Here is a 27,667-nt window from a genome sequence, read left to right as displayed (position 1 = left end):
GCCTGGGTTCTGAAAGAGCAGTGGAATGTGGAAAGCAGCCAGGGGCTGAGAATCCAAAGGCTGAAGTCATGTGAAGGGGTGAGGAGGGGAGCGAAAGGGACGGGGCCACCTGGCTGGTATCAGAGAGGAAAACAGCTATGGACAGCATGGGGCCTGGGCCACAAAATGCTGTTTCGGTAAAAATCATACCACATCCATGGCAGTCATTTCCTGCCTTCTGCCTCCCCGCGGATTGAGAAAGGGAGGGGTTCAGAGGCCAGAATGATGTATCCCAGCTTTGCAGCCCCGCCCTATGCTATCCCCCTCCCCAGAGGGAGAGGACTGAGTGGGCAGGTTTTCATTCCCTGGACTTCCAGGCTGATGAATGGAAACAGCTGTGCCTAAAATAGTCCAGGGCCTAGAGGTCTTCTGCATCCGTGGCCCCTGACAAGACCACCTCCTCCAGTCAGGGCGGGGAATGCCTGGGGAACACCAGGTTTTTAAATGACCCTGAATCCACTTCAGAGTCAGGGAGGCAGCTGGCACGAAAATAGTTTATTATTGGGGGAGCCCCGGAGAGAGAAAGGGAGCAGGTGGAAAAGGGCCAGCATGTGGGGACTCGGCCCTACTCGCTCAGGAGCTAGAGCAGATGGGGCGCTGTCGGATGGAGCCCACAGAGGGCTCCGAGCTGCCCACGGTCTCGGGGGCAGGGGCAGAGCCAGAGGCAGCCAGGTTGGCCTCCGTCAGCAGAGCTGCATCTTCCCAGGAGCCTGAACCTGGGCCAGGGGAGAGAAAATGAAATCCGAAAGGGTAAATTCCAGGCCAGGGGCCCCCGCCCCCGCCCAGGGGAGCCTCCACCCTGCCCACATGCCCCCCCAGGTCCTGCCGCACAGCGTCCCTCACCATCACTGGCCTCGGGCTCCAGTTCCTCCTCGCCACTCAGGGGCTGTTGGTCTGTTTTCTCCTCTTCAGACAGCTGGCCTTCTGCAGCCCCAGGGGGGAAGACAGAGGTCAGTCTGGAGAAGGCTGAAGGGGAGGACCAAGGAGGAGTCAGGAAGGAGGCCAGGCGGCTGCACCGTACCTGTCCCAGAGGGATCCACGTGGCTCTCACCGTCCTCTGTAACAGGTGACAGCTGGGGGGACTCCTCCTGGCCTTGGGGCCCTGTGCCTCCAAAGGGGGTAGAGGACAGGACAGGACTAGGGTGGCTGTGCCTGGATGGCAGTGCCGTCACCCCGTCCTGCCTTTCTCTTGACCTTCAGCTTAGCAGGCGAGCACCTAAAGCCTCATTCTGGATGGTGCAGGAGCTCCCCCCCCCTCTCACCCAGCCCCCAGCCATCACCTCTACCTGGCTGATGGGCAGAGATCTTTCGCTGGACTTCCTTGCGGGAGCGTTTTCGGTTTCGGATGTTTACCTGTGGAGGGGAAACTCCTGAGCAGCAAGGCCTGCCTTCCCTCACCGGAGTGACTGAACACTTCTGCCCCAGCCCCCAACACGCCCCGGCTCACTCCCCAAAGAACCATGAAGGGGAGAGGAAGGGGTCCTTTGAGACCTGCAAAGAGAGGCGCTGCCGGGGCCAGACGCCCCCCCACACCCACTGCATGTAGCTGAAGAGCACAATGACGCTGAGGAAGGTGAAGTTGCTGGCGACACCTACGAAGGCGCAGGTCATCGGGAAGTTGTACAGTAGGTACCTGAAGCAGGGAGTAGACATGAGGGGAGTACAGCTACCAGGGAGTGCCAGCCTTCTCATCTCCCAGAAGTAATTTCTAGGGCAGTTCACTAGAGCTTGGTGAGAGCTGGTCTCCACCCTCTGCCTCCCACCCGCTGAGCCAGCGGTTCAAGAGAACATTTCTCCACTCTGACTGCACATGACCTCCCCCTGGGGTGCTTTCAGGAAGGCTGATGGCTGGGGACTTCCCTGACTAAGGTCCAGTGGCTAAGACTCCACTCCCAAAGCAGGGGGCCTGGGTTCGATCCCTGGTTGGTCAGGGAACTAGATCCCACATGCTGCAACTGAAAGCTGGCACAGCCAAATAAATAAATATTAAAAAAAAAAAGTCTGGCAGCCAGATAGGACCGTAACAAATCCTAGTCTTGGGGGTGGGGCCCAGGCATTGGTATTTTTCTAAAAGTTCCTCAGGCTCCTGATATGTGATGTGCAGCCAGGGCTGAGAACCTGAGGCCCAGGTAAAGCCCGTCACCTCTGCTTAGGACCCTCTTCACTTAAGGACAGGCCCACGAGGGCTGCCCAGGCCACGTGGGCACTGCCTCACCTGAGCCCAGTGAAGTGGGCGTGGATGCGGAGGTAGGCTCCGTACATCTGGATGCGCTTGCTGTGGATCTCGATGATGGCTCCAGTGGTCGGCACATACTGCGGGTGGGAGGGCAGTGGCGGCAGCACATCAGGTCAGGATCCTGCTGTCACGCTTACCAGCCCAATCTGAGGCCCGCTTCCAGCCTCCACCGCGGTCCCTCCTGACCGAGCCCGGAAGCTCCTCGGGTAAAATTCTGGGCTTGTGGGGAGGGCTGTCTCCTGTCCTCCTCCTCTCCTTACCGAGTTTTCTCTGTATTCTGGGTATAGCTCCACCTCCAAGAGCTGCTTCTGCTCCGCAAAGCCAAACAGCAGGAGGCTAGAGAAGACCAGTGTGTCGAGCATCTGGAGCAGGCTTGAGCGGTAATGTAGCATCACCTGCCAGGGCCAGGGAAGAGAGGCTGGGGACGGGCGCCGACCCTCAAAACCACCCCTGAACAGGGAGGAGAGGCTGGGCATGGGTGCCCACCCTCAAAACCACCCCTGAGCAGGGTATGAAGGCGGCTTCTTCCTTAGGTCCCCTACTCCCTTTCACTTCCTACCATGCCCCAAGTCTCGACCCCATCATTGCAGAAGTTTGAAGACATCCCTGCCCTGCCCTTCCCAACCACATGTCTGTGTTCCAATACAACAAAGTCTCCTCTTCTAAGAAAGCCTCCCAGGTGAAGCCCCACACCATCTGTCATCTACCTTTCCCCAGCATGGTTCTATAATCTAGAACAGGGTACCATCTATTCTGGTACACTGGAACTAGTACACACGCCAGTGTACCATCTGAGGCTTTTTTCCCCCATGTGGACATTCAGGAATTTGCTTCATGAGATGGTTCTGTTGACAATTAAGAAACGCAGTCTAACATTTATTGAACACCCACTATTTCCTCATGGAATCCCAAACCAGTCTATGAGGGAGTTACTACTATATTTGCTTCAAGGGGTTAAGTAAGTTGGCCCTCAGCTAGTATGTTTCTGAGTGAGGACTTGAGGCCTGGTCTCGCTGGCTCCAAAAAAGCCCGTTTTCAGGGCGGCACCACTCTTCAGACTTTAGCCCCAAAGATGGGTGTGCTCATCGGATGTCCGGGGCGGGGGAGGGGGCGTTTATCTGGTTTGGTAAACTGACACCTCTTGCCATGCTGAAGTGTCCATGTCTGTGTCTCAGACCTCAGAATGTTTTCTCCTGAAGCCCCACCCAGATACTCTGACATCTGTCATCATTCTCCACAACCTCCTAGACAGGCCATGGACACTCACGGAGCGTGACGAGGTGGAGATGATCCGGCCGCCTCTGGTGTAGCATGAGATGGTGACCAAGAACATGCCCAAATCTTGATTCACAGGAGACTCTGGCAGCTCAAGCTCTAAGGTAACGCGGTACGGCTGTCCATACATCAGTACCTGCCCAAGGTGGTCGGCATCTCTTTCAAAAAAATTTTTTTAATTGCACTGTCCCTGTCCCACCTCCCGGCTACCCCTCCAAATACAATTTCCTCCGCTATCAAAACAGGCCTCTCAAATCTCCCTCTTCCCAAGAAGGTGCTGCCCCCTTCTGGTAGCTGAATCCCTCTCACTTCTGAGATGTTCAGTATCTACACTCCTGAATCACTCTGTTCCAGAAAAGTTGTGTCACATTTCTTTTCCAAAAGTGAACCGTCATGGTGCCAACTGGGCCATCTGTGACTCAGGCCTCTTTGTCCCCGTGAGGCCATCCCCTTGGGCCCAGCCTGCCTTCACTTACATTACTAATTAGCAGAGTGCCAAAAGCACTCACCATTTCCCTAGCTAGCTCTCCCACAGTAACTGTGTCCTTCTGGGTCCCTTACCTTGGTTCTCCCTGAGACTCACAGTGGGAAGGCATCTTCACTGGGACTAAGCTCAAAAGATTAAAGATTTGCCACCAAACATACCCTAGTTATTCCTGACCATTCCTATACTCCTCTAATCCTATATTTGACTATGCTTGTCCTGTGCATGACCCCCTCAGGGTGATCCACAAGGATTACAGAGGTGACGGTAAAGCTTTTCATTTTAACCAAAGAGGGAATGGATTAAAAAAAAATTTTTTTTGAAAAAAAGAGTGCCCTAACCCTAATAGTGAGGGCTTCCCTGGTGGGTCAGATGGTAAAGAATCTGCCAACCCAGGCTCGATCCCTGGGTTGGGAAGATCCCCTGGAGAAGGGCATGGCAACCCACTCCAGTATTTGTGCCTGGAGAATCCCATGGACAGAGGAACCTGGTGGGCTATAGTCCACAAGGTTGCACAGGGTTGGACACGACTGAAGTAACTTAGCACAAATGCACACAACCCTAATAGTGAACTATCTAGATTTATTGCTATGAAGGTACTTTGAGCATTTTATCCCGAGAGTAACAGGTGAAAATCCACTGATCAAAATTTCTTTATATACTTTCTTATTTTCAGTCTGAATTATTATTTTTTTACCTTTTTGTTGTTGTTCGTTTCTTTGACCACACTGTGCAGCATATGGGATCTTAGTTCCCCGACGAGGGAATGAACCCGCACTCCTTGCATTGGAAGTGCAGAGTCTTAACCCCTAAACCACCAGGGAAGTCCCTTCAGTCTGACTGTCTTGAAAAAAATGGATTCCATGAGAGTCCTACTCCCATGTAGAGGCCAGTAATCTAAGCTGGTTGCTTCACTGAATTCTTTGAAACATTAAAACAGGTAGTTCTCTGGGTGAGCAGGAGGGAAATGGGGAGTGACTGCTAGGTATTGGGTATGAGTTTTTTTCTGGGGTGATGAAAATGTTCTCAAATTGATTATGGTGACTATTGCTCAGCTGTGAATATATTAAAAACGACTGAACTGTACATTTTGAATGGGTGACTTGCATACTATTCCAATTATATAGCAATAAAGATTTATATATATATATAATATATATATATATATAATAAATATATATTTATTTATTTTGTGTTGGTATCACCAAATCAATGTACATGAGTTTGAGTAAACTCCGGGAGTTAGTGATGGACAGGGAGGCCTAGCGTGCTGCAGTCTGTGGGGTTGTTGAGTTGGACACGACTGAGCGACTGAACTGATATATATACACACATATATATATATTTGTTTCTTTTTAAGCCAGTAATTATGTCATCTCCTCCAAGGGGATCCAAAAATTGCTAATACCAGAATCTTGTGAAGGACTCCTGCCTTTGTTCACATTTGTCTGCCTGATGGAGAAATCTCCATTCCCACATTGAGCCTCACCATCGCCATAGTCTCCAGAAGACCTAATTCTTTGCAAATGCTTCTGAAATACAGGAACTGCATCTTTGCTACTTAATGCAATGTAGAGATTTCCATCAATCCTGTGAGCTCTTTGAAGTAGGACAACATCTACTTCTAAACAAGCTGTTACCCACAAAATAGACCCATTATTTCATTCACTCATTCAAAAATGTTCACTAGAAATCAATGAAATGATCAAGCTGCCAATATTGGGGAACTTGGGCCTCACCCTTCATCCTTCCATTCCTTCCTCACCCAGCAGTCTGGTACCTGATGGTTTTAGGCTCCCTGTGTCACCAACCATTACTATCTACAACAGGAAGGCACACAACAGCATGCACCATCCCAGGTGTAGATGTACTGTGACCTTGTTTCTACTCCCCTCTCAATATATTCCATTTATTATTATTATTGAGCCACAAAAACACAATGAACCGATGTTTTCACAGAATATTCTATAGTACTCTCCACATTACTTTCCTGAGTAGCAGAACTAAATAGATAATCCTCTGTCTCACAATGCCCAACACTCCACTCCACCACTTTTTTTGACCATGCTGTGCAACGTGCAGGATCTTAGCTCCTGAACCAGATTTGAACCAGGACCCCCGGCAGTGAAAGTGCGGAGTCCTAACCACTGGACTGCCAGGAAATTCTCCACTTCACCACTTTGAAATCTCCATTTGGGATCCACTCATCCCACCTGGTAAGCTTTCTGGATAGCGGCACTCTGGCGGCACATGGGAAGGTGTCACAAGATACACAGTCTTCCGGGTTATTTGTATTGTCAACCCCAGGGGGTCCAAAACTCTATAGCTTACATTCCTCCCTTCAGAGTGACCATTTATTTCTATCCTCCGTATTTTCTATCTTCAGGTCAGTATCCTCCCAAGTACAATTTTTGAAAAATCATTTTTAAATGATTTTTAAACTTTTAGTTTGACCACTGATTTACTTCTCATTATGCTGCTGACAAGTCAAAATACTCTGGTGATCAGAAATGCTGTTGATCCTCCAGGGTCCTTCTGAAGTGTTCTGGGATCCTACCCTTTTGCAGAGCTTCAACCAACTTCCCTAATAAAGAAGGATGCATTCCTACTTTGCATTTTCCAGGGCTTTCAGGTTTATTGAAGATATACTGGCATTTGGCCAGTCCTCTGGCACAGTACCCTTTGTAATGGAAGGTTACGTGTATCTCTCAATAGTGTCATAACAACATACTTTCAAAATTCTTGGGTGGATTCCATCCTAGTTCAGTGAGATAGCTGGTTTCTTTAAGTTCTTTTAGATCCAAAACACCCCTTTATCTAGCAGATATGGCCTGGCTGAAACAATTTAAGGAGGAAAGAATAACCCATTCAATTCATTTGGACTTCAATTTTTTTTAACCTCCCTTTCCTTGAAAGCTTTCCTTTTAGTCTCTGTTACTCAGTCCCTGGTATCAAGGTCTTTCCCAAGTGTTCTTGTTTCAAGTCATCAGAGCTCTAATGAAACCTCTGTTCAGTTCCCATACTCACCCGATCACGTCCACCCTTAGCCAGTGTGACATTGGCAACAGGGAACGAGCAGAGTAAGGAGGTGGAGGATTCGCAGTCCGTCCTAAATGAGAATGAGGATGATACTCTGCTAAGTTACAGTCTGCCTTACTTATCCACACACCTCCTGGGCCCCTGGGACTCCCTTTCCTGTCCCCCATCCTTTCTTCCAGAACAGGTATCCTTCTCTGTTATAGAGACGGAGAAGAAGTGCAGCCAGGAGACTCAAGACACTAGAATGAGTCTTTTAAATTCTCTCTCTGCTACTTGTGTTTATTTCTTCTCATGAAGGTAGACATTCTTAAATGGAAACCTATGGACACTTAGCTGACTAGTTTCAGACTTAATTGTTTCTAAAGACTTACTTGGGAAGCTGATAAAAATGCAGATTCCTAAAAAAATAAAACAGATTCCTGGGTACCACCCCTCTAGATTCTGATTCCAAAGTTCTGGTCTGGGGCCTAGTTCGAGAAAACTCCTCCAAAGGGACCCACAGAGGCTCACAAACCCTTCCAATTGTAGGCAAAATTTCACATGGGCATGTATCAATAAGTAGGTTCTTATGACAGGAAGGGCCATAGCTTTCATGAGATCCATGCCTACTAAAAGTTTAAGCAGCTCTGCCTTAGAAATTATGGCTCATGACCAGGGATTCAGGACATGGAAAGAAAAAAGAAAAAAACAACTTTGGACCATTGATAATAGTCTCCTTATCAGCACCTCTTGATTGGTCCTGTAGTAATTTTTAAAAGAAGGGGAGAGAATTTGGCAGGATCTGTAAAATGGGAAGGAAGTGAGGATTCAGACAAGTAGGACTCTGGGAGTTTGTGAACCTAGACACCTTGTTTTCATAAGCTCTATTGCAGCAGACAATGAGCAGTGGGAAGAAGTGATATGAAAGGCAAATACCGCTTTCCTCATATCTTCTCTACTGAAGGCCAGATTAGTTCTGAGATGAGTTGAGAGGTTGGGTTAGCTTAAAAGTCTACAGTAGCCCTGAGAGAGGTCTGATCCAGCCTAAATTGAATTGACCCTCATAATGACAGTCTAGGAGAGGGCTTTTTTGGTTTGTTTTTTAAACCAGATTTCAGTAACCAGAGACAGGACTAGGGCCCTAGAGCCCTACCAGCCCAGACCTGGCCCAACCTTGGGCTATAAATCAATATAAGTGCACTAGGCTCAAGTGTCCTCCTCTGTAAATAAGAGGGTTTTCCTCAATATGCGCCAATGGTACTTGCAGAAATTCTCTCACAGGATTCCTCTACTTTGATAGAAGACCCTTCTCACCTGTAGTGGAAATGCACAGGGCTGAGGTGGCTGACTGTCGGCATGTAGGAATAGTAGAAGGAGCCATAGAGGAAGACAGACACCCAGAGCAGGAGGAGGATGGTACAGAAGAACACTCCAAACTGCAGTAGCAGCTTGCGGGCACGGCCTGCCATGACGTGGCCCATCTCCTGGGCCCACAGTAAGGCAGGTACTGGTGGGTCATTGACCATGACGGGGAGTGCAGGGGGTCTGACCCCGGGTTCAGGCTTTGGGTTCCTAGGTGCTTTGCCACCTGGACGCCACTCCTGGCCATGGGACGAAGCAGCTGGTGGTTCCTGGAAAAAGACCGAGAAGGGGAAAGAATGGCTCGTTTCACGGGGGAGGTGAGGACAAAAAAGACACGCTGACCAGAATGGCTTTGAGGAACCAGAGACAGCAAGACATAGCAAAGCCTTTGTTTCATATGGCTTTTCTCCAACTGATTGTGTTTCTCAGCCAATTATCCCTTCCCATCCTCCACTGAGCTTTCTCACCACCCCCCTATGCTAGAGTTCCTCAGCTGAACCCATCCTCGGGTCACCTGATTTTAGGACAGGCCACTTTGATGGTCATTCATAGCAACATATTACATACAGAGGATGAACGCCTTAAAATTCTTCTAAGGCGGATTTATACACACGATTCCACACTGCGAGGTGGCTGCACGGGGAGAATTCGCGACTTGTCTAAGGTCGCACAGCCGGACTCAAAGCCAGCAACCTCAAGCGCAGCTACTATTGCCTCCCGAGTTGTTTCTCTCCTCCTGGCGCTGCGCTCGCTCCCAGACAAGACCGCGCTCCACGCCCGACAGGGCGTCCTGCGGCCAACGGCCGCTCGCCGCCAGACCCCTCCGATTAGGTGACCGGCGCGTCGCCCAGAGACCCCACGCAACCGCACCACCATAGAAACCATCCAGCCGGCAGCGTCAGCTCCGCAGACTCACCAGTCGCGCGCGCTGCCAGGGCAACGGCGAGAAGGCACTTCCGCCTCCCAGGGAAGTTCCGCCCCCTTCCGCCGGCCGCCTCTGTAGCGCAGAGGAGCGGGCCTTGTCCGGGGCGGGGCCCGGCGCAGGGGGCGGGGCCTTCCAGACGGCCAGGTTCCCACCTCCAAGCACCCGGCACTCTCCCTCTCTGTGGTCCGTTACCCCCTCCCCTTTTGGTAACCAAAACCAAAGCGGATAGGCGTCTCCCTCCAGGCTCCAAGATATGCTCCAGGAAATGCTGAATCAGCAGCATCCCTCTCAGCCAGCCCCTCGAGGCCGCAATCGCGGCACTCCGCCTACACCTTCACTATCAGTCATTTAACCCCCAAAAGGGGGAGAGGCGGGCGTCCGACAGGCGCTGATTTTTATTACGCACATCTCCTTGGACCCGTGGGCTTCCAAGGCAGAGAGCATTCACCCCGGGAACGTTGCAATCTGCGGGTACCTGGGAATTTTGCGTGATGCGCCGGCATCACGCAATAGGGGCTGACTGGCCCCTATTCACAAGAGTGGTAGCATTTCAGGCCCGTGATTTGTCTCCAGCTTTAAAGACGCGTCATCGACCTCCTCCGACCCTAACCAGACTTTTTCTCTGAGTTCCCACAGCGCATTATCTAGACTAGGTCTTGGCGGGTGGCACTTTCTATTTTGTATATGTCTATTCACCCCAAACAAGATCCCTCAGAGGGTAAGGTCAGTGTTGCGCACATCTTTGCACTCCCCACAGCACCACGCACAACGCTGCAGACGTAAGAGGCAATTTCTCAAACCAACACACACACACACACACACACACACACACACACACACGCATCCAGGAAGTCCATCTATTTCCAGAAACACCCACCGACTCTCCCCTACCTCTTCTTTGTCGGATTCTTTGATCTGGTCTCTGCATGCCTCTTTTTCCCCAGCTTCTCCTTCTTCTCTTTGGTCTGCCATTTCTTCAGACATCTTTCTGATGGACCTTGCTGCCCTTGGATTCTCCACTTGTAGCTAGAATGTTAAGTGGTGATCTAGAAGCTGAAACCTGTAGCTCATCACATTTTCCTGGATATGGGGAATGGAGGGTCCCTGGAAGAGAAACGAAGATTCAGGTGCTAAATGCTGTGTCAGGGTAGAGGGAGGAGGGATGGAGGGGGCGACTGCCCAGCTGATGTCAGAATTTCAAATGAGCAGGGTCTCACGCAGTCTCTACTGACTTCACTGCAGGGGCTGTCACAGGTCCAGACCACCCCATTTGAGGGGGGTGTCTGCCTGGGACTCAGCTACTTCCAGCTCCTTTGGGGAGGGCTCTAGCCCAGACTCTGGATGCCTGCAATGGGGAAGGGCAGGCAGTGAAACGTTAACAGTGGGGGTGTGCACAGGGGCTGCAGGCAGCAGCCAGGCTCCCCCACTGGCCAGACAGTTGGTATACGCCAGGATCTGAGCTGCTCCTTCTAGCATCCTTCATCCTTCAGGTATCAGCCAGTGCTGGAGCTGCAGAAACCCGGACCAGCCCTCCATTGGCCTCTGACCTGACCCTCCCCAGTGGCCTTCTCTGTTTTAGCTGCTTCTGCTGCTACGTCAGGTACTCTCAGCTGCAACTCCCTGCAAGGTGGGGTACCCATCTCAGGCAGAAGGTTTTGGTGCACCCCACTGATCATATTCCTCGGGACTGTCGCTGCCTGTGGCCTCAGGTGAGTAGGGAGCATCCTGCTTTTCTCCCTTTGGGGCTTAAGGGGGCAGGTGGGGGTTATGTGCCCTCCTTGTTAAGGTGGGTCTCTTTCTAGTTGTGGTTTTCAGAGCTAGGAACAGAGATAGCTTGAGGGCTGTAAAGCCTTCAGTCATTCATATGTTTGATGATCTGTAGCCCAGGCCTTGTAGGAGTTTGGGAGCATCTCATTCCACTTCTCCGCTTCCTTAGCTGAGGAACGGGGAGATGGAAAAGGCCAGGGAGGTTGGGAATAAGGGGGGAGTAAAATATTAGGGTATATGACCCAGCTTTACAATGGTTGATGAGGCGTAATGGGGGAACGGGGCCTTCAGCTGAAATTGTGCAGGGCCCCCTAGCACGCTCTGAGCTGTCTCTTTTCTCCAGGATGAAAGGGGAGACCCCTGTGAATAGCACTATGAGTATTGGGCAAGCCCGCAAGATGGTGGAACAGCTTAAGATCGAAGCCAGCTTGTGCCGGATAAAGGTGGGTGGGGCCCTGGATCCCATTAGTTGGCAGGCTGTACCTAGGTGCCCAAACCTCAGGCTAAGAGAGGCTTTCTTTCACTGACTCCTTGAGATCATGGAAGGAGTCTTGGCATCTGTAAGGAAAGCTGGCTCCATGTCTCTGTGGGTGATGAGGGAAGAGAAGACTGCCTTAAGGAGTCCTAAGGATGGCAAAAGATAATCCATTTGGGGAAGGAGGCTGCAGCCCCCTTCGGGATTTCTGTCTAACAATTCCCCTCCTGGCTGTGCCCCAGGTGTCCAAGGCAGCAGCAGACCTGATGACTTATTGTGATGCCCACGCCTGTGAGGACCCCCTCATCACCCCTGTGCCCACTTCGGAGAACCCTTTCCGGGAGAAGAAATTCTTCTGTGCTCTCCTCTGAGCTGCCCTGTTCCTCTTCACAACTCTTCACCTTTCCCTCTCCCGGGCCCTTCCTTATTTATGTCAGTAACTGTCGTGAGCCCCCGAGGACCCCTGCATCCCACCCCTAGCCCTTGCCCAACCCTGTGAGGTTATCCGAAGCCCAAGCCCTCCGTCACCTGTCTGCCGTCTCCATCTCCTCGCCCCCTGTGGCAGACCCAAAGCACCCTGTGACTCGGGGCACGCGTACTCCACCCACAGAAGGGCTGTCAGACTCTGTCAGCGTCCCGCCGGCTTCCCTCTGTGACCTGCTCAGACAATGGAGAGAGGGATGGGCTGGGTGCTTGCTCTCAGTCTCACCTTGGAGCTATTGGGAGGCTAAAGCCATGTGAAGAATAAAGTCATCCAGAGTCTCAGAGGACAGCTCCTGTGTTACGGTTCTTGGGGGGAGAGGCTCATCAGTCAAGAGATTTGGTGGTGGGTGCGACAGGTAGAAAGGCTTGCCATAACCAGGGAACAGGGCCAGTCAAAGCGCGTTAGACATTCTCTAGGATCAGAGATTCGCCGGGTTAGAGGGGATGGCGAGCAAGAGAAAGCGTCTCAAGTGGGAGAATTGTTACCAACGGGCACTCAGAGGCTACAGAGAACACTCCTACACGTACACAAGAACGCGATGAAGACAAATGAAAAAGAAAACAGACCGAACCGGACAAACTTAGGAAGGGATTCCCGAGGGAAGTCGAAGACAGGAGGTACCCAAGGGAGCGGGGAGGAGCTCAGTTCCAGTTCCTGAGGAGGGGCCGGTTTTACTTCTAAGATGGCTGCGCCCACAGCAGCCCCCCCCAAGATGGCCGCCGCCATGGGACCCGCGCCAATACGGCGGCCGCGCGTCACAGCGTTTCACCGTACAGGGCTTCTCCGCCGGGCCCATACTTAAAATGGCGGCCTCAGGCAGCCGGAGGTCTCAATATGGTCCCTTCCGTGCTCATGTGTCTCAAAATGGCTGCCTGTGTCCTCGCCAGCCTCTCCTCAGCCCGGAGGCTGGACGTCGACGTCCACCCGATCCAGGTGAAGGCACACGGGCGGCTATAACCAAGGATCTTGGGACAAGGGAACCCCGGCAAGCACGCCGATATAGTAGGCGCCTGACGCGTGGATTTTATGAGAATCTGGGTCCCTACAGCTTGCCTAGTGGAAGCTCCTTCGGAGCGGAAACACAAGTGTGACAATTCCCGCACCGTTCGGCTTGGGGGTGCTGTTCCTTGGCTGGCTCTTGTTCTCCCTAGGAGTTGGATAAGCCCTAAATTGTTCAGTTTTGGCTTCCTGGTAGAACTGGGGCTTGCTATTCTCCCACTTCCCATTCAGGCCTATTCTGTCACATCCGCTAGGATTAATGTCCCCGCCCCTGGTTCGCTTACCACCCCTCGTAGTGGTCCAGCCAGCAAGCTGACCGGCCAGAGGCTTGTCTCACGAGCGCCTCCTGGGCTCAGCCTCGGCAGAGGTTTATAAAGCCCCAGAATACTTTTCCTAGCAGCCTTTTCCTTCCAAGGGACATAAGGAGGTGGGACCAAGGCCAAGGCAGAGAAGGTCGTAGTCTCAGGATCTCTGCTCCTCATGGATTAAGATTCCCCACCCCCCATTCAGGAATACATCCTTTCCCCGGGGAAGCCTCGATCAGCTCATGCTGTGTCCTGGGATACACTTAGGGGCAGGAGCTGCTTTGCAGTAGGTGTGGGTGACTTGTATTAGAGAAAGCATATCACCCCCAGCTTCCTCACACTTTCACACAGAAAGACAAGCACGGGGAGAATAGAGAGGAAACCAGGGGAATAACTTAGATTCCTGTGGATGTCTCCACAGGCTACAGGGGTACCCAGTGAACTTGGGGAGCTGCTGCTGAATTCCTGAGCCCTAACAGGTCCTGGGGATATTTAATTCCCTCATCCTAGACAGGAAGAAACGAGAAAGTAACCTGGTCTCCCTCCTGAAGTGGGGACCTACCCAGATTGTGTTCAGGAACCTGTTTAGTTCTTGTGCTGTGCTTAGTCGCTCAATCGTGTCCAACTCTTTGTGACTCCATGGACTGTAGCCCACCAGGCCCCTCTGTCCATGGAGATTCTCCAGGCAAGAACATTAGAGTGGGTTGCCATTCCCTCTTCCAGGTGATCTCCCTAACCCAGGATAGAACCCAAGTCTCCCGCATTGCAGGTGGATTCTTTACCATCTGAGCCACCAGGGAAGCCCGCTTAGTTCTTAGTGCCTGTTGAAAACTCCTCGAAGGATCAAGTTTTTTTTAAATCTCTGCATCCTGTCAGTGTCTGGCATATAGCAGGCATTTAAATATCTAACAATTTGATTGTACTATACATGCTTAAATGGCAAGCAGGGCATAAAACAATCTTTCTCTTTTCCTGTTATCACAGTGTTGGGCAAATTCCAGAGGAGTAAGTGAAAATTTCTACATCTGCTCAGACTTCATAGTCAGAAGTACTCAAAAAATGTAATCTCAAAAAATGTAATCTCGATTTTCTTTCTTTTTTTTTTAAAGCAGCCTCTGCTCAGTTCTTCTACATACTCAAATTTCATACTTGTCAGATTAGAGGTGAATGTCTGCAGCCCTAGTTAGGGAAAAGGTGGGGGTGGGGGTGATTAGAGGTTACTAGAGACAAGACATAAGCTATAAATAACCACTTAAAATGAGTAACTATAACGCTGAGTAACTTTAAGAATCCTAGAGAATGGGCAGACACTGAGATCAAGGAGAGCCTTTGGGCTCGAAGCTATGACTCTAGGGTGAGAATCTGTGTCATGTCCAAAGGGAGGAGTTACAGCAGTAACTATATCATCACTACTTCAAAACCCTACATGTCATAAGCCTGTGGTATCCCAGCCTTAATAAGTCCCTGACCATTTATTAGAAATTACAATCAAGGTCAGTTCCATGCTAGTGACACAAATGCTTTTGTCAGCTAAAGTTACCTTCTCATTCTACAAATTCACTAGGAAAGAATCCCCGTCAAACCCCTTCTGCTGAATAAGCAGGCTCTTCCTTTTAAGTGGTAATTTGTTGTTGTTTAGGCGCTGTCATGTCTGACTTTTTTCTACTCTGTGGATTGTAGTCCACCAGGTTCCTCTGTCCATGGGATTTCCAGGTAAGAATACTAGAGTGGGTTGCCATTTCCTTCTCCAGATCTTCCGGACCCAGGGACTGAACCCGCGCTTCCTGCATTGGCAGGCAGATTCTTCACCACTGAACCACCAAGGCTTCCCTAAGTGGGAATTACTCACAAATAAACGTATGTGGCCCCTAAATGGACAACCCTACATTTAACCTCACGCATTCAACTGGTTTTAGGATAGGCCAAAAACACAGAAGTCATGAGTTATAACTTATTTTCTTCTACACCAATGGTTCAAACTCTTAGTAAAAGCAAGCACTTAAGTAAGCCAACAAACCCTGAGTGAAGGTGTTGCTGGTTCCCCAGTGAAAGCAGGGTAGAATGGGAAGGGAGAAGCTGCTCTGCAAGAGGAAAGCCACCCTTAGCTGGAACCCAGTACAGCGTAAGCAGCATCAGACATGAGGAAAGCCCCCAATGACACACTCTCCCAGTCAGTGCAGCCACAGAAGAGAAGGTGAATTCAATCCAAATGGTTATTTATTCTAAAACTGGTAGCTACCGTGCCTACATTTTTGCCAGAATGTTGTAATGAGAACAGGGGAGGAAAAAGTTACAGATGTAAACAATGACACAGTTACATTTTTTTAAAACGGTAAAACCCTTTTTTTACTGGCCACTTCCAAGAATGCTTTACAGGTTGTGCAAAAACATTTACAGGCTCCATGTGGTGGTGGTTTTTCTCACAAGCTTTTCCACCTACAACAACTACAACAGACGTCTGATAAAACACTAAACAAGTCTTCTAAGGAAAACAAGGCTAGAGATCCCTCCTGTTAATCCACATTTCCCCCCTTAACATTGTTTTTTTTTTCCATAATAAAAAGACAGACACAAACAAAACCCAGACATCTACTGTTGTTGCGAGTGATCTCTTGGACTAAACCGACAAGGACGTGGCAGTTTCCCTCTCTACCCACCTAGAAAGAGCTTTTTATGAAAAGATGACTTTCCAGTGTCAAAAGTGAACAGCAAGTACCCCCCGTCCCCCCAAAAAACCCAAAGCGGCTTAAATTCTGTCCTTCCCCCTCCCCGCCCTGAGGGCCTAGCATCCCCAAACCGTGCTGTAGACTATAAAAAGATGCTATTTGCTGCAGGACTAAACATTTGAATAGGGCTGGCAGTTTCTGCCTTGGAGTCAATTTTCTGTTATAATCTTGCCCTAAGGGGAATCTCTTTGGGCTCCAGTTTTTATCTCCTTGCCCTGACACTATAAGCACTAAAGCTTTCTCAAACACTCCCCTTAATGGTAATAAAAAGTGGGTTGCAGACAACTTCAGGCAATCACTTCACCCACTGCCACACACAAACCCACAGAAGCAGGTGTCCGGAGAAAGAGAGGACGTCACTGTGAGCAAGCAAACATATTGCCTACCAGAACCCCATTCCAGCCTCTCGGTCAGAGGTCCTGGTGGAGCAGAGGGGTGTCCTAGACAGGTGACTAGAGGGCCAGAACCAGGGCCTGTGCACCCTCCTGGGCACGGCAGTAACCGTGGGAGAGGGAGAGGGAGATCAAATCTCAGCACAAAATTTTCAACAGAGGACTGCCCAGGTAAGGAAGTGGAAGTGGAAGTGTTTTCTAGTAGCACAACCTGGGACTCCCCTCGCCAGGAAGTGCAGCAATGTGAGGTGTTTGCTGAGTAAGCTCTTGGCTGACACAATGCTGAGCAGGAAGGTGAATGAAAACTGAAGCTCAGTATTCAAAGAGCATTCCCACATCCCACCCATATTCTTGAACCAGCGACCTGAAGCTGTCTGTCAAGAACTAGGAGGGTGTCGGTAAAGTTAGCATCCCAACTGAAGTCTCTTGGCTAGATGCCTCTCTGGGCCACGCAGGGAAGATGCCCCAGGAGGAATCCTGTTGCCACAAGTCAGGAAGGGGTGCTCCTGTGCACGCACACGCTCACATTCACGCTCTTCTCAAGTTCCGGCAGCCCTACTGAGCTGCCTCCCACCCCCCCACCCTCCCCTTTTCTAGTCACTCTCTACCTGTGTATCAAAAAAGCCAGCAGGGCCCTGGCCCTCCACACTGTATAAAATAGTCGCTATTCTCAGCACCTGGGCCCAGTAGCCCAACACCACAGGATTCACCTATATACATATCCTGCTGCAGTGAAAAGAATCCTGCTTCGTTTCTGTGTGAGCTGAAACCCTGAGAAACGTTCCTTCTCTAGAACCAGAAGAGGACAGATTCTCTAACAGAGATGATTTCAGAGACTTCCCGCCTGTCTCAGCCTTGGAAGACAAGAGAGCAGAGACCGGCAGATCACCATCTTCAGACTGAGGGCTGCAATCCCAACTCTTCTCCCAGATTTTATGGAAATCCATAAACGGGTACAGAGAGGCTACAAACTAGTCTACTCTCCAGTCACCAACAGTCCCCATGCCTCCTTGGCCTGGGGATCCTATATAATAGAACCACCCAATTGGTAGCTGCCATGCCTTGGCCAAACAGCACAAAGGCACGGGCACGTGGAGATAGGGACACTATGGCCTCCCAGCCCACCGGACCAGATATCCCGAGAGGGAAAGGTCGGTAAAGAAAATACAAACGGTTAGTTGGTGCAAGTGATTGATAAGAGCCAATCGTTTATTTTCACTGCCCCAGTCACAAGCTCGCCCTCTGCCCCGCTCCTGCCTGCTGTGGAGAGTAGGCACCCTTGAATGCTTCCCACCCTCTCCGCATCACCTCACCATCACTCTCCCTTACTCGGCTGCCAGTCCAGCTGCCTTAGAATGTCAGAAGGGTGACATTTTCAGTTCTTTTCCTGTCCGACTGCAGGGTATATAGGACAGGCAGCCCTAAGTGCTGCTTTCTGAGCAAATTTTTTTTTTTTTTGATTACAAATATCTAACTAGGTTTGAAATGTTTTATAGAATAAGACAATATTCTTTTCAACAAACTTTAAAAAAAATGTACAGTTTTGTTGTTTGTTTCCACCTCCCCCCGCCCCCACCCCTGCTTGCGCACCCTCCCCCCACCGCCCCTCCCCGGCAGCTCAGCCCCACCCCGACAGCCCCTGTTTTCCTTGGTTGTGTTTTGGGGGGTGCTTGGCACCCCCAGAGATTCAGCTTCGTGGCTGACAGGCGACAGTGGCAGGGGCTTCACCGATACCCTTGGTAACCGTAGTAGTTCCTGTAGTATCGGTCTCTGTCCTGGGGATGGTGGTAGTAGTAACTCGGCCACTAGAAGAGAGGGGAGACCCCGTCACGTGGAGCCACGGCGGGCTGAGGACGGAGAGGCACGGTACTCCTCCCTCTGGTCCTGCCCGCCCCTTCATCTCTCCGTGCCCAGACGATACTCACCTCCCGATTATACTGCTGTCTGTAATAGTCTCTGTATCTGTTGTACTCATAATCTCGACCATAGAATCGATCGTAGTCTCCCCTGTATCGATCGTAGAAGTTACGGTAACCCTGAGAAAAGGAGAAAGAGAAGGAGTGACGATGCATGGGTCTGTAGCATCACAATCCCCTGCTAGCCCCCATCTTAAGTGAGATGTATCTTTGCTTGGTATCATACACAGGCTTAATCTTCCCAGGATAAATTCTGCCAGACGAACCAATTAAACGGGCAAAACCCTAAGCCCTGAGAAAACAGCCCAAACCACTCTGCTCCCCAAAGCCAATAGGAATGGCTATCACGGCCCAGAGGGAGGAGCAGAAGGAGAGCTGCACTCACCCCTCTGTTTCCAGACTGCCCCCAGCACTGCTGCCCGTAGGCCCGGTTGTCGTAGCCTCGGCGCTGCCCGCCCACTGGAAGAGAAATGGAGAGCGCGCTCAGACAGCTGGCATGGGGTCCTGGCTCCACATCTGAGTGGAAATCAAAAAGTCGGAGCCAAAGGCAATTCTGGGGGAATAGGAGGCCTGCTTCTGTCAGGCTCACACATTGTTAATTAAAGCACCAGCCAGGATCTTTTAAAAAGTCTGAGGGGGGAAGGCAGAGGAACAGAGACATAGGAAAAACTAAGCCACCTCGGTTTCACTTTTTGAAGCCCCCCAATTCCTGCAAAACATTTAGGATGGCAAAAGGACACATGGCAGAGTGAGAAACACGCGTCAAACTGCCATTTGCAGAGCTGCAGACTTTCAGCCCTGGGAGGGATCTTGGGTATCACACAGCCCAAACCCGTTTTATACAAATGAACAAAGTCTAAATGCCAAGCTCTTCCAAGGCAGGAACTGTTGGTATTCCCAGGGCCTAACACATAGCAAGCACTCAAAAAATTTTTTGCTGACTTACACTTAAAATTACACACACACACACACACACACACATTTGAATGCACATTGTGGGAGGAGGATCAAGGGGGTTAACTGACGAAACTAGATAACTGAGAGAGGAAATTAATTCCACTAATAAGCTAACTTACTTCATAACCCCCCAAATTACTGAATAATGCATTCACTTTCTGATCTACATAGCTGGGTTGACCCAGTAGACAAAGAAAAAAAGAATCCTGCATAAATCCTTCAGATTAACTACAATAGTGAAGGGGGAATCCATATGTAAAAATGAAAACTAGATAAATGAGCAGGTTCAAGCACTGCTCTTCAAGGAAACAAATACTTTGTTGAAAAATAACTACTTTTTGTTTCAAGATTATGGGAAAAGCACAAGAAGCTAGGAGTAAAGGACACAGGAAGAAATAAGCTCCATAAACGGATGTCCTTAATGTTGGTGACCCGATGTGGTTGCCTGGCCTTTTCTGTGGGTCCAGCTGCACTTAGCACAGAGAACAGACTGAGGAGGGGGCTGGCAGGTCCCCAGGACTTACCGTAGCCTTGGCCTCGGCTTCGGTTCTGCCGGTTACGCTTGTTTCGATTGTTCCGGCGGTTTGTCCGCTTCTCAGAGGGGGGCAGCAGCTTCCTTGCCTCCTCCTTGTATTTAGTGACAATGGGCTGAGCCTCCTCCTTCTCCAGCTCCCCATATGTCACCTCATCCATATAGTCGCATTTTTCAGGCAGAGAGAAGTTGGCTATAAGAGTAAGAGAGAAGCTCTGTGGGCCTCCAAGTGCAAAAATGGGTAATATCTCATAATGAAAACTCCACTACAGGAAGAACAGGGTTTTCTAAGCCTCATCTATAAATGCACAAAAATGCGCTGGGTCCACGCTACAAGTTCATGCTAATTGCAACAGCCCCAGGCAAAGGGCTATCTGCAAACTGTAGATTTACAAGTTCTCAAGTGATCCCTAATAAATTAAGAGTGAACTGGGTTAAGGTTTCTTATCAGGACAGAAGCAGGCAGCCAGAGAGTAAAAGTAACTGAGAAAGTTCTGGTGTAGTTAGATAAGAAATACACTTTTAAAAGAGACTCAAGAAGAAACTGACCCAAGCCTGAAGGCACTTACTCATCTATCTGAGAACAGGAAGCAGAGTACAGGGGTCTCACTGACCACCTGTGTAGGATGGGCCAGCACTAGTCTCTGGACATCAAGGTCAGAGGCTGAGTCCCAGTGGAATTCAGTTCAATGAGGTGCTCCAGATTGTTAACTGAATCCAATTAGCCCTTAGTTTCATAAAATTGAACTAAATTCCTCCAAGTGCCCCCAAATCAGTTATGGACTGGTCTAGTTCATTCTGAGTAAACTTGAGCTCTTTAGTGTGAAACCAGCTCCCACGCCCAGGCATTATCAGAATTCAAAGAGCCAGTAGCTGACGGCTCTGGTGGGATGCCAGGAGCTGAAGGCAGCATGGGGAAAAACCAAACTCAGAGGTGAACAGCAGAACTCCAGATCAATCAAGAAGGTTAATATTGCCTTCCAGGGAACCTTGCTGTACAGCTTTATATGGCACATACCAAAAATCAACACCAACAAACAACAAAAATAAAAAAACAAGCCTAATGTGATATAGAAATCAAAACATACTGCTGAGATCATTCACTCCAACCACCACCATTTTCATCTGAACCATCAGAATGTTCCATCTCTAGAGCATAAATTCAGTGAAGGCAGAGCTTCATTTCATTCATTCTTTCCCTAAGTCTAGAACTATACTGGAGAAATAGCAAACACGCCTAAGTATTTACTAAATGAATAACTGACTCACTGAAGCCTCTGCCTTGAGTTTTGATTATCCTGTGACCTATCACCATTTTTTTTTTTTAATTTTATCAGAATGAATCAAGGGGTTATTGCTTCACCATTCATTCTGCTCATTCATTATTCCACAAGTGATCACACTCATTAATTTATTCCTCAGATTTATACTTTACACATGTGAAGAATCCTCCAGGTGCTAAGAGGCCCTAGGGAGGTGTGCATGGACCAAGGCCAGGATCTCTAACTTGTAGAGGTTAGCCCACCTTTCATCTCCAGCATTATAGACTCAGGCACATCATCTCCCTCCACTTCCTTCCTCAGCTCCAGCCTCTTCTTCCAGTCCTCCTCATTAGGGACAACCACCACCACTTTCCGGGAGAAAGTCTTAAACAGTAACAGCTTCCGCCGTTGGCCAGAGTTGTACACATTACACTAGGGACAGGAGAAGTAATAGATGTTTTAGGAGTAAAAGTTAAATTCAACACTTACTGAGAATCCTTCACAAGTGAGGCACTAGATTAGAGGACTTATTTATACAGTCTCTAAATTCTTCAAAAGCTACATGATGTTTTCCTATTTTACTCAACATGAAACTTGAGAGTCAGAGAGACCAAGACTTGTCCAAGGTCACAAACCTAGTAAGTGGTGGAGTCATGAATCCAAAGCTACCACACTCTATCACCTCTATAGCGTGTTTTATAGCCTGGGTCCAAATACTCTCTGGTAAAAACATTGAGAAGTGTATCTCTCAATTCAAAAAAACATTACAACCATAATTCTTGGTTATAACTGATTCTGCTCCTTAATTTAGTCTTTATATATGCACCTTATTTTGACTCTGAGCAATTTTATCAGATTAAATGGATACCAAATCTTTTATCTTTGGACATATTGTTAAATTAGATTTCTTTCGAATTTTTGAACAATACCTGATCAAGAATGAAGTTCCTCTTTGTCCGGGAAGCAATCTGGACCAGCTTACTAAGGCACTGGGAGGCTTGCTGAACTAAAAGGTCTCGGCTTTTGGGATCCATCTCTGGCTCCTCGAGCCCCTTCATCTGATGAGTTTAAGAGGAAGAGAAACACAAGAAATTACAAAGTAAGTTAAAGCCCAAGAGTCATTGGTAAATGCCACCAAGCCACCACATCAGTTCACTGCCATTTCTTAGTGCTGTGAATGCTGTCCATTTCCTACAGGACTTATTTCCAGTCTTAATCTGGATATGCCTGAAACACCCCAGGCTTCGCCAGCTTTCAGAAATCTGATAACACAGCAAAGGAAAAGAAAACAAAAAACAAAAACTCATTTCTTTATTTGTGGGGCCTCTGATCTCAGACACCTGAAAGACCCAACTCCATTGGGAAAAGATTATATAAGTTTCTTGGTATTTAAAAGCGAACACCAGAGTGACTTATCCCCTACCAACTCACCCTCATTTGATTGAGCACAGTCTCAGCTCCCAGGACATTGTATCTTTTCTCAGGGTTTTCTTTTGCATATTTCAGGGCCCACTGGGTCTTTCCAGATCCAGGGAGTCCCACCATCAGAATCACCTGCAAGTAAACAGAACAAGGAATGCTAATAAAAAAAAGACAAACCTGAGGGTCATGTTTACCAAGCCCAACTTAAGAACATCTTCCCCAGCTCCCAGTTGGGCAAAGCTTGAGCAGAAAGGTGAAAAGCATGAGCACCAATGTTCTGCACCCTCTCTGGCATACCTCACACTCCTCTATGGTCTTGGGAGGGACTGCAGTGCGCACGCGCTCCTCAACAGGCACTGCATGGATGAACACAAACTCTTCTGGTGGTGGGAAGAAGGGCTCCTCCTTCTGACCAAAATTTAATTCTACAACACAATTTTTGCAGAGGACGTGGGGTAGGAGGGCCCGATCTGCTAGGGATTCCTTGCTGATACGGAATGCCACACCGAGGTCTTCTCCATTCTTGGAAAAGGAAAGTTCTACTTCTTCAGCTTCAAAATTCTACAACAAAAGATAAGAGCATTTATGGGCACACAGGGCTTGCAGTTGATTAATCTCGCAACTCAATCTTTTTTCCCCTTACTTCAACTGCTACACAACTATGCAAGCAATGCATCAACTGCAGAAAAGCAGCAGCTGATGGGACGCGAAGGGATCTCCAGTGCCATCCATCTACTCTATGCTACAACCCACAACTTTCAGGAGCACTTACAGCAAAGCAGCCAATGACATCATTCTCCCCAAAAGTCTGGCCAAATTCCTCAAATTGCCCATTCTCTGCCTTGAGTCCTCGTCCATCGAAACCATAAGAGAATTCATCCTCACCTAGAAAAATCAGCAAATTAGTTTACCTACATTCAAACTTCCCACAGAGTAGCAAACACAAACACGGTTAAGTTGAAGATAACTTTACCAAGCTGTGGATGGGAAAAATCAACAGACCATCCAACTCGAAGGAGAGAAACCTCTGTGCAGCCTTCTTTCATTGGGAGATTCTGGGTTACCTGGCCAAGTCAGAAAAGGAACTGTTCAGATATTCTGACCAACTCAAGCAAAGTCAGAGTTAGACAAAATTTTGATACAAACCAGAAACAACAACTATCACAACTCAGTGTCAGAAAAACAACTGTTGATGAACGTAAACCAAAGTCATGAGGGTTAATTCCTTGGTTACTAGAGCTAAGATCATCTTTCAAGTATGGTACCTTTCTTTAATAAAATACTGGTGGATGCAAGTCCAGTATAGAGTAGTTTAATGACTAATTTAATAAATGAATGGTCCTAATGGGCTGTACACACTACCTTGGCCTCAAAGCAGACTTTCCCCTTTGTCACTCCATAAGTACTTCTGGCCCCAGACCAAAGGGTGGGGAACTTCTCTGAGAAAAGTGGCTGCCCTCCATAGCGGTCTTTGCTGACTTGAAAATGGAGATCGGAGGTATCTGTTAAGAAAGAAGCAATCTTTTTACTCCAATGTGCAACATTCTAAGCCTTCAAAAGAACACAAATGTACCCAGTTCTCAAGAATGGATACAAAGTCTAAATCTCTTAAAAGCTGCAGGCCAGGAAGTTTTCAATCCCCAAAATCTCTTTTGATTGGTTTAAAACCCCAACCTGTCTGCCTTATACATACAGAGGTCCAGGTTCTCAACATTTGATTGGCTGAAACCCCCAACCTGTCTGACTTATACATACACGTGTCCAGGTTCACAAGAGTGTGATCCTCTTCCTCATCTTTCACCTCTTCTTCTGGGGGTGGCGGAGACTTTGAGCTACACGTATGAGAGAAAAGCAAATATAATGTAACCAAAGTCCTTTAATTCGAGAGGTGTCTGCATGACTTTATGTCTGTTAAACTACCAGTGAATATAAAATTCCAGCAGGCAGCTTCTTTCAGCAAATGAGAAAAGGGCAAGGGAAGCGTTCAGGGTGGATTCGATCAAAGACTTAGGCCTATAAGAACCTATTCCATTTTTAATCCACCCCTTTTTACCAGACTCTCCAGTCAACATCAGGTATACCAAAATTGGAGCAGAGACTCCCTTCAATGAAAGGGACTGTTTCCCTCACCGGCTGTGGTAGGCCTCCTCTCGGAATTCATAGTAAGCTCGGCCATGTTCATCCTTCTCATCCCGCTGTCTCTTTACCCCCCGCCGCTCACCATCTGAGCCTGCTGGTTTTGATTTTTCACTATCTTGGTCATCTCCTACAAAAATGAGGGAAAGAAAAACAGCAGTTTTCATACTGGAGTGTAGAATAAGCTCAGAACCAACAGAAACTAAAGGAGGACCTGCATATCTGTCTAGTCAGAAGAGCCAGGTTATTCCCACTGCATCCACAGAATGTTTTATTTCCAAAGATTATCTTTCTGTCATTGGATGCTATTATTATTATTATATTTTTTAAAAGGACATTATGGACTAATTACAGTCAAAAAGTAGATTAAAAGTTGGGCAATTTTTGCATTCTAAATTTATCTGCTTAAATCAGGTCAAACTTGCAGATTTTCCCACTCATATGACATAAAATAAACATGCCGTAAGTTTTTTAAAAACTTCATAGCTTAACTTTGATTCTTGACTATCAGATTTGGATTTAAGCTAGAGACCTAATGTATATTTTTCAACACTTTCCCACAGTGTTGTGTTACAGAAGCCTCAATTTCTTTCTTTCTTTTTTGAAGAGTTTGACTTTCCAGCTTTAAAATGCACAGCCATCCACAGCTTTACTTACATAGCAAATGAACTCTGGCACTTTATACAGAACTGTTACCATAGATTTTTACTGAAACTTGCAAGAACAAACCATTAAGTCACAAGAGAGCCATAAATAATACTGCATCTTTACCTCACATAATTTGGGGCAGAAAGGTGTTGTCATATATTTAGTAACATTCTTTACAGGAGGAGGAAAAAAAAACAAACAATTTTTCCTTGGACTTCTGTGGTTTGCAACACTAACACTAAAGGTTTTTAATAATAACCTCTCTAAAGAAGTTCTTTCTCTCTCAAGCTTTTTTACCTGCTCTTTGGGGGTACACATAAAGACAAAGATTATGTAATGGGATTTTTGTTCCAGGACATGGCACAAGCTGCAAGTTGCATGTGACTGTTGTAGAATGGGTTCCAATTATACCATCATACCCAGCAGCTGCCTAAAAACTGTATTATAAAAGGAACTAAAAGCAAGCCACTTCATAGTAAGAATGGGAAGCAGCTCTAGTTTTCCTCCCACTCTGACAGATAGTTATGGATCAGCTGTAACCATCCAATCACTTCAAAGGAAGAGAGGAAGGTCACTAACTCCCCGGGGGCACCTCTATACATTCTCTTCCACAAGGTTATTCAATGGACCCACCAACACCCCAATCACTTCACCAGGAAGTCAGGGACCCAAAATGTAAAAGACTAGCTAAGTATACAGTAAACATACAAATTTGCCCATCTACATCCACTCAAATGAAAGATTAAAATTTAATCATAATCCAGGCAAGGTAAAACCCCTAGCCAAGTAACGTTAGCTAACTTATTCTAAATGTTCTAGATTAAGACTTTCTCTTTCCTAGTTAACTATTAAACTTGACACCCTCACGCTGCAAGCTACCGAAGCAGGAGCTGCTGCAAAAGCAGAAACAAGGTTAGATTTCCAGATTTTTAGTGTGGCTCAAACTCTAGTAATGAGCTTTTGATGGGGCGAACTCTTGACGAACTTAGCTTATTGCTTAATTTTATGGCGAAAAAGTAAACAGTCGGGTGGCCCAAAGGCCCAAGCCTCCAACAGTCGGTCTGGTTGTCCATGTAATCAGCAATTCCTAGGTTTAGGAAAAGATAAGGACCGCACCGCGGGAGGCTGCTCCAACAGGTAGCTCGTAACCAGTTCGCATGGGAAACCACTTTATTTCCATTCACTACCACCAAGCAAGCAATCAAGTTAGGAAGGAACCTCCCTCCTGCAAAGAGTAGGGCCACCAGAGGTAGACAAACCCTCCGTTAATGAGGGGAGAGGACGAAAACCACCTCCCCTGAGGAGTCCCGGCAAACGGCAATGGGAATCGGGACCCCACGGTCCAGGGCTCCGTGCTGGGTCAGGGGCGCACCCGGCAGGTTGGAGCCTAGCTCCGCTGCCAGCTCCTCACCCTGTTCCTCTGCGGCCTTGTCACCCGGCGCCTCGGATCCCGGCGTCTCGTCTCCGCTCCGCTCCTCCGGTTCATCTTCCTCCCCCTTGCCGGTGCCCTGCTCTTCGCCACCGTTTACCCCACCTGACTCGGCTGTGGCCTCCTCCGCCGCTTTCTCGGAAGCATCGGGCTCCGCCTCGGCCTCCACGGCTGCCGCCTCCGGGGGCTCCGGCGGCGGCTGCGCGGCCTGGACCGAGGCCTGGGCAGGGGGTGGCTCTTCGTCCTCGTCTTCAAGCAGCGCCTCCTCGTCCTCCTCCTCCTCCTCTTCGTCCTCCTCCTCGTCCCCGCCCGGGCCGCCGCCCGACGCGGCCACAGGCCGAGGCTCCGCCTTGCAGGCCCCGCCGGGCCCGGCCCCGCCACCGCCGGCCTCGTCCTCGAGCATCTCAGCGTCCAGCGCCTCCTGCAACCGCTGCGCCAGATCCACCTTGAGGCCGCGCGAGTCCAAGCCGCGCCGCTGCAGCTCCGACCGCAGCTCGGTCACTTTCAGCCGCTTCACCTCCATCGCCGCCGCCGCCTCCTCCGCCTCCCGCCGCCTCCTCCCCTGCGAACCGTCGACCGAGCCCGACTGCGCAGGCGCCGCCTCCGCCTCACGCGCCAGCACGGAGCCCGCGCGAGCGAGCGCACGCACGCACGCACGCAGGCAGGCAGGCAGCCAGGCTGGCAGGCGGTGGGCCGCGCGCAGCCTGCGCTACGTAGTGTTTATTTCTCGCCCCTCCTCCCTCCCCCTTTCGGCCCCCGGAGCCCAAAACAACGCAGCGGAAAGCTGCTTCCTCTCCAGCCGACCCTCGGCTCCTCTGCCGCGGGCGGGCGCGCGCCCAGGACGACGGACTTCCCTCCGTTTACCTCCTGCCCCTCTC

General features: G+C 49.0%; 3 protein-coding genes across 15 annotated transcripts; 1 reads left to right on the top strand and 2 right to left on the bottom strand.

Annotated features, from left to right (window-relative positions):
* Positions 1 to 519: 519 nt before the first annotated feature.
* On the bottom strand, positions 520 to 13,396 carry BSCL2 (BSCL2 lipid droplet biogenesis associated, seipin). 12 transcript variants are annotated; one of them, XM_043871557.1, is made up of 13 exons: positions 13,349 to 13,396; positions 12,110 to 12,238; positions 10,231 to 10,443; positions 8,367 to 8,683; positions 7,062 to 7,143; positions 3,543 to 3,686; positions 2,536 to 2,670; positions 2,255 to 2,352; positions 1,531 to 1,672; positions 1,326 to 1,392; positions 1,061 to 1,150; positions 883 to 963; positions 520 to 755 (listed from the first exon to the last, which is right to left on the bottom strand). In XM_043871557.1, exons 3-13 carry the CDS (start codon positions 10,321 to 10,323, stop codon positions 613 to 615), a joined length of 1,392 nt encoding a protein of 463 aa, XP_043727492.1. In that variant the 5' UTR covers positions 10,324 to 10,443; positions 12,110 to 12,238; positions 13,349 to 13,396; the 3' UTR covers positions 520 to 612. The 12 variants fall into 12 exon arrangements, with proteins under 12 accessions (XP_043727492.1, XP_043727490.1, XP_043727494.1 ...); XM_043871555.1 differs by lacking the exon at positions 13,349 to 13,396 and adding an exon at positions 12,687 to 12,778 and having other exon boundaries at positions 12,110 to 12,477; XM_043871559.1 differs by lacking the exon at positions 13,349 to 13,396 and adding an exon at positions 12,687 to 12,762.
* Positions 10,326 to 12,351, top strand: GNG3 (G protein subunit gamma 3). The gene is made up of 4 exons (XM_043871588.1): positions 10,326 to 10,466; positions 10,830 to 11,048; positions 11,450 to 11,549; positions 11,824 to 12,351. The coding sequence occupies exons 3-4, from the start codon at positions 11,451 to 11,453 to the stop codon at positions 11,950 to 11,952; spliced, it is 228 nt and encodes a 75-aa protein (XP_043727523.1). The 5' UTR covers positions 10,326 to 10,466; positions 10,830 to 11,048; position 11,450; the 3' UTR covers positions 11,953 to 12,351.
* Positions 13,397 to 15,568: 2,172 nt separating the features above from the next.
* HNRNPUL2 (heterogeneous nuclear ribonucleoprotein U like 2) lies at positions 15,569 to 27,461 on the bottom strand. 2 transcript variants are annotated; one of them, XM_043871476.1, is made up of 14 exons: positions 26,772 to 27,461; positions 24,707 to 24,842; positions 24,332 to 24,408; positions 23,939 to 24,078; positions 23,550 to 23,640; positions 23,349 to 23,461; positions 22,874 to 23,137; positions 22,586 to 22,708; positions 22,084 to 22,212; positions 21,418 to 21,586; positions 19,885 to 20,085; positions 18,789 to 18,862; positions 18,413 to 18,523; positions 15,569 to 18,292 (listed from the first exon to the last, which is right to left on the bottom strand). In XM_043871476.1, exons 1-14 carry the CDS (start codon positions 27,310 to 27,312, stop codon positions 18,212 to 18,214), a joined length of 2,250 nt encoding a protein of 749 aa, XP_043727411.1. In that variant the 5' UTR covers positions 27,313 to 27,461; the 3' UTR covers positions 15,569 to 18,211. The 2 variants fall into 2 exon arrangements, 1 of the variants encoding a protein (XP_043727411.1); XR_006334729.1 differs by lacking the exon at positions 18,789 to 18,862 and having other exon boundaries at positions 18,255 to 18,292.
* Between the last annotated feature and the right edge of the window lie 206 nt (positions 27,462 to 27,667).

Source organism: Cervus elaphus, chromosome 2 (genome assembly GCF_910594005.1).
Source record: "Cervus elaphus chromosome 2, mCerEla1.1, whole genome shotgun sequence".
NCBI lineage: Eukaryota > Metazoa > Chordata > Mammalia > Artiodactyla > Cervidae > Cervus > Cervus elaphus.
The sequence above is the reverse complement of the archived record's forward strand: the minus strand, read 5'-3'. Positions and strand labels throughout refer to the sequence as shown.